This window comes from Calidris pugnax, unplaced genomic scaffold (genome assembly GCF_001431845.1).
Source record: "Calidris pugnax isolate Ruff unplaced genomic scaffold, ASM143184v1 scaffold46, whole genome shotgun sequence".
NCBI classification, from domain to species: domain Eukaryota; kingdom Metazoa; phylum Chordata; class Aves; order Charadriiformes; family Scolopacidae; genus Calidris; species Calidris pugnax.
Genome location: NW_015090769.1, coordinates 665,850 through 671,565, shown reverse-complemented (window position 1 = coordinate 671,565; position 5,716 = coordinate 665,850). Strand labels below are relative to the sequence as shown.

Below are 5,716 nucleotides of genomic sequence, written 5' to 3'. Positions count from 1 at the left end.
TCTTTTTTTTTTTTTTTTTTTTTTTCTTAGTAGAATGGCTGTTTACTGGATAATATGGTATGTATTTTTAGATGAATAATTTAAGCCAGGGGTTTTGTGGTTTGGGTTTGTGTTTTTTCCTTGCAGTCACCACATCATTAACCCCAGAAGATGTACTGTTGACAAAACAGACCTCATCTAGTGGTTCTGGAGGAGCTGGTGTTAGCAAGATGTTTTTCACAGAGTTGTTGATAAATTATTCTAGGACTCTGAAGTGTTGAAGTAATGACATTTCCAGTTGATTTCCTTTGGGAGTTTCAGTGTTCACAGATGTAATAACCCATATACTTCAGAGCTGAGGAATAAATATGGGCTGTATGTTTTGTTAGGAGTTACTAACATAGACTTGCACAAATAGATTTAGCTCGCCTATTTATTATTTTTCATGTTGCCTAAACTTTTTAGGACGGGAGCAATGTTTAGTGGAATGCAAAGACTAGGTTTTGCTCTACTTCTGAAAAGCTCCTGTAAACGTGAAACGTCAGAAGTTAAAGGGACAAAAACCAAAACCTTGATCCACTTTGGAGCTCTCGAATAACTCTGACTCCATTCTTTTTGAAGAAGTAACACACGAAGCAGGTTGAATCACGTGGGGTTTGAGTAGTTGATCAAAATGTGCCTGGGAAGCAAGTAAGATAGCAGTGGTTTAAGGAAAAGTGTGGCTATTTTAAGTAGTGCTTTGCTTTTTCGCTTGTCAGGTGTGAGGTGGCTCTTGCTTGTGATGATTGAGAACTTCCTCATCCCCCTGCCTTTTGTGAGGGATAGCACAGCCACTGCAGTTTTGAGAACCGGATGATAAATTGGAAAATTGGTTCCAATTACAACCCTTTTCCATTTTTACCTGTTCTAAGGCAGGCGTGGAGTAGGGTGTTCAGCTGGAGAGATGTCCTTATTCTGTGGTCATCGCTGTGACAGGTCATGAATGCCCAGGGACGTGAATCAAAATCTTATTTTTGTCCCTAAAATCCTATTCTTGGCTCTGGCTGTATTTAATCAGTCTTAATGATGAGCTGCATTCGTTTAGTTGAACCATTTCTTACTGAGAAGTTACCGTGTGCAGAGATTTGGAGGCAGCAGTTGGGTACCGTTTCCACCTCTGCCGGTGTCGTGCTTTCAAATGCAGCACCTGGAGGCTTTTCCATTTTTACCTGTTCTAAGGCAGGCGTGGAGTAGGGTGTTCAGCTGGAGAGATGTCCTTATTCTGTGGTCATCGCTGTGACAGGTCATGAATGCCCAGGGACGTGAATCAAAATCTTATTTTTGTCCCTAAAATCCTATTCTTGGCTCTGGCTGTATTTAATCAGTCTTAATGATGAGCTGCATTCGTTTAGTTGAACCATTTCTTACTGAGAAGTTACCGTGTGCAGAGATTTGGAGGCAGCAGTTGGGTACCGTTTCCACCTCTGCCGGTGTCGTGCTTTCAAATGCAGCACCTGGAGGTCCCTGAGGCTTCTCCTCCCTCTCCTGCCATTACCCAGCAGCACTGCTCCGTCCCAAATAATCCCTTTTCTCCAAAACCACTCAAACCCTGCCCCGCACCCTCGCACGCAGCCTCAGGAAAGCAATTCGCCGTGATGCCTGGACCAACTGGGATCCCCTCCTTGGGCTGCAAATTCCTCCCTTTGGGCCACATTTTATCCACAAGCAGCCACATAATGTGATGCCTGAGGATTCTGGCTGAAGATGGGAAGGTTATTTTGTTTGCTTTCTTGTGGCTTCTCTCCCCGTAGTCCCCTCTCGCGGAGATTGTGGGCAATTTAGGGTGGGTTTTTTTAATACAGGACTTCATTCTTTTCCTTGCATGCACCTTCAAATGAGCTGTGCTGAGATAATGCTAATCCTGTAGGAGGGAGAACACTTAAAATGTGATGTTTGCTGGAATTTTTATGTTCACTCTTGTGGACATCATCCTGGTTTTGAGTATCTCCATCTTTACCTGCGTTCAGTGCTTTTATCTGGGGCGGCTGCTGTGACTCCACTCTGGTGTTTCCTAGGCTTTTGCTTAATTTCATTTGCTGATTAGGTTTCTAAGGGGAAAATTTGTAGCCTTCCTCTTTTAATGCATAGATAGAACAGCTGGAAGATGCTATACAAGGCACTGAATTATTTTTTTTCAAGATTGATACAAACTCTTGATGCAAATTGTCTTTTATAGGCACCATCTTTTATAGATGCTGTCAGCAGATGTTTTGTTTTCAGCTGGAATCTCAGGCTTTGGGATAGTTTGGAGTAGGAAGTGATCTCTCTGTGATTTCTTTTATATCTGGCAATTCTTTGGGACAGCACCGAATAGTATTAAAACACTGACCTCAAATCATTGTTCACCTTTAGAAGGACTGATAAATGATGGAGAATAACTGCTAAATGCTTGTTGTGCTGGAGGGGGCAATAAATTAGCAAGGATGAGGGATTCCCCATGAGATTCTTGCCTTTGAACTGCCACTAATGTGCTTTCCTGGGGCTTTCTCCTTAACTTTTCTGACCCACAGCTAAAGTGAAATGACTTTAAAATGTCACTTTGCTCTGGGCCCGATGTTGTCTCGGTGAATCTGGCTGTTGGTGGGCACGAGGTGGCAGAGACAGTGAGCTGTGAGATGCTTGGCATCGCATTTGCTTGTAACGTGCACTTTTAATTCTGTGTGGGGTTTGTCTTTCACCACAAAAAAAACCCCAAAACCCCCAAAAACCCAACACCAATTCCCAAAGAAGCCGAAGGTGCAGAGCAGGTTGATTTCCCGTGTTTCCTGGCGCACTCGTCTGTTCTCATAACTCAGCAGTTTTCCGTGTTGTACGTCCTCCCCGAGGAAGTTTGTTTGGTTTCACTCGCCTGTATCTCTGTGTCACCAAAAAGGCAGCGTGACGTGGTGGAAGGGTTTGTGTCTTGGAGGGAAAAACCTGACCGTCGGGTGGATTTGCCGACGGTTAGAGGTGGTTAATGACGAAGGGAGCTGCTAATTAACCCTGAGAAGAACAGTCGGAAGGCTGGAGTCACTCGCACGCCGTGGGGACGCCTGTTTGTGAGATTTTTGCACCATAAAAGACTCTGTTTTGTTTTCAGCATTCTTCCATTCTGGGGAGTGTATTTGGTGACTCCTATTATGATCAGCAGATGACAGCTAGGCAGGCTAATGCCCTATCCCATCAGGTGAGCAAATTCATCTCAGATTTTCAGCTATATTTCGGCCTCTTGCAGCTTAAAATAAATATAGACCAAGTTCTGATTATTTTCTTTGAGATCCCATTTTGTCCATGTAGTTTTACTTCTGTTTTATTTTTAGTTTGCAATACTCAGGGATTTCTTTTCTTTTTCCTTTTTTTTTTTTTTTTTTTCTCCTCCCCGGTCTTCCTGCCCCTTCCTCCCTCTTACCCATGTTTTTAAAGGTGTTCTGCCAAGTTTGTTGGATTAAAAATAATGAAAATTAAAGTTAAAAAAAAAAAAGCACCCCACTGACCGTTGAATGCATTTGGGAAGGATTCACTTGTAGGTGGGAATGATATTTACTCTTGAATTTGGCAAACAGCTCGTGCAGGGTCCCAAAACCAAGCCGGCAGCCCCGAGCCTTCGTTAGTTTGCAGTGTGTTAATTTATTCAACTGCAAAACACACTCTGGTACCAGGAAAAAACGAGCTGGCTTCATAGAGGTAGTGCTCAATGGGCAGATACCTGAGGTAGTCGCATGAATTATGGGGGTTTTTGTTTTTTTCTTTTTTTTTAACTTTGTTTTAAAGCTACCTTTTATTCTGTTCTTACGGTATCAAAAGCACCACTTTTATTTTTGCATCCATCCCCTCCTCATTCCCCCTGCACTCTGAATTTGGCAGCAAAGTGAAATTAGACCGTATTTTGATCAACGAAACCTAAAGATGAATTTGTTTGCCTGTCTCTTGCAACGTGACTCCCCCCTACTTCAGCTTTGTATGTTGTTTTGCTGCGTTTCCCCACGGATACGAGTAATAATTCCTTTGTGCCTTGGTCTTCAGCTGGAACAGTTTAACATGATAGAAAACGCCATTAGTTCCAACAGCCTGTACAGCCCCTGTTCCACCCTTAACTACTCCCAGGCAGCCATGATGGGACTCACGGGCAGTCATGGCAGCTTGCAGGACTCACAGCAGCTCAACTACTCCAGCCATGGAAACATCCCCAACATCATTCTTACAGGTGAGTTCAAAAAGAAAAACAAAACAACCAAAAAACCAACAACTCAGACTTATCCGAAGGTTAAAACCATCCCCCTGTTGGTGTCTCCCTTCCAGACAAGAAGGGAAAAGGGGTGGTGTTAGCTCTGAAGGTTTTGTGTCCCAGTTGGTGGTACCCATCTGGGGGATTCCCCACCTGATGGATCTTCCTTGGTCCCACCAAACAGTTAGAGCCGTGACGGCAGCGCTGGTTGTCTCATGGCCCTTCCCCACCTCTCAATTTACTGCACCCTCTGCCAGGGAGAGGGAAAAGCAGCAAAAACCAAGCTCCTTCCTCTGCTGCTCTCTTGGAGCTCGGCAGCAAAAGGGGTTGAGTGTCACTGGGTGTCACATGTGGTGGTGGATCTGGGCACGGTTGGGCGTTTGGAAGCAGTTTCTGCACAGGCCACTGAGAAAAGTGGAGCTCGGTCCGTCTTTCAGCCAAGGACTCTGCTGATTAGAGTCACCTAAATTAAGGTTATTCCTCCTAAAGCCGAGGGGGAGAAAAGGGACTTGAGTGACACCACTTTATGGCCCCCAGAATATATGACTTGGGCCTTGTGTTGGGTCATTGTGATGGTTTTGAGACGCTCTGCCATGAATTCATCCAGCTGGACATCATGGAATTCATCCAGCTGGAAGGGAGGGTGGGTGTTTCTCACCTGAACTTCAACCTTCCTTCAATAAATTATTCCTGAATTTTTGCCAGCTGTTTTATGACTCCCCTACCTGGTGAGTATCACTTGCTAAGTCCTCCCAACATCTCTCTCTTCCCTGCAGTGACGGGAGAGTCCCCTCCCAGCTTATCAAAAGAACTGACCAGCTCCTTGGCGGGAGTGGGCGACGTCACCTTCGACGCGGATTCCCAATTCCCTCTGGATGAACTCAAAATTGACCCTTTAACCTTGGATGGACTTCACATGCTCAACGACCCAGACATGGTCCTCACCGACCCCGCCACAGAGGACACGTTCAGGATGGACAGGCTGTGAAGGCAGGGAGGGGACACCGGGAGCCTGGGAATGACCCTTTTGTGTTCCTTGGAGCCCAGCCCGACCGGAGAGTCCGATGGGTCAGTGGTTTGGGAAGAGGAGGAGCTGCTGGGAAGTGGTGGCTCCGTCCTGTTACAACCTTGTACCATGAGTAAAGCTTGTCGTTCTGAGCTTGCAGCGCTGCAGCCCCCCGCTCCCCGGCGCGCCCTTCGTCACCCCGCTCATTGCCATTAACGAGGAAGGAGTTTCCATCACCCTTTTTTTCCTCTCCGGACCCCTCTTCCCCCTTCCCACCCTTCCCCCCCCCCCCACCAAAGCTCCAGCGTTATCAATTTATCCTTTGCACTAGAAAAGGGGGTGGTGGTTTTATTTTTTTGGGGAGGGAGGTTCAGAGCGAAGGGTCAAGCGATTCTTTCCATCCTACCAAATTATTGGCTGCTGTTTGAGAGGGGGAGTGATGTCTGTGTGTCCCCCTCCCCTTTTTTTGTGTGTGTCCCCCCCCCACC

The 5,716-nt window shown here is 45.9% G+C and overlaps 1 protein-coding gene across 1 annotated transcript in view; it reads left to right on the top strand.

The window, feature by feature from the left end:
- Nucleotides 1–5,710, top strand: part of CRTC1 (CREB regulated transcription coactivator 1) — a 24,081-nt gene extending 18,371 nt beyond the window's left edge. Inside the window, exons 13-15 of the mRNA XM_014938117.1 lie at nucleotides 3,098–3,184; nucleotides 4,021–4,201; nucleotides 4,999–5,710. Of these exons, the coding sequence (XP_014793603.1) occupies nucleotides 3,098–3,184; nucleotides 4,021–4,201; nucleotides 4,999–5,210 (480 nt within the window). The 3' untranslated portion in view covers nucleotides 5,211–5,710. The remainder of the gene's footprint in view (nucleotides 1–3,097; nucleotides 3,185–4,020; nucleotides 4,202–4,998) is intronic.
- Nucleotides 5,711–5,716: the final 6 nt, after the last annotated feature.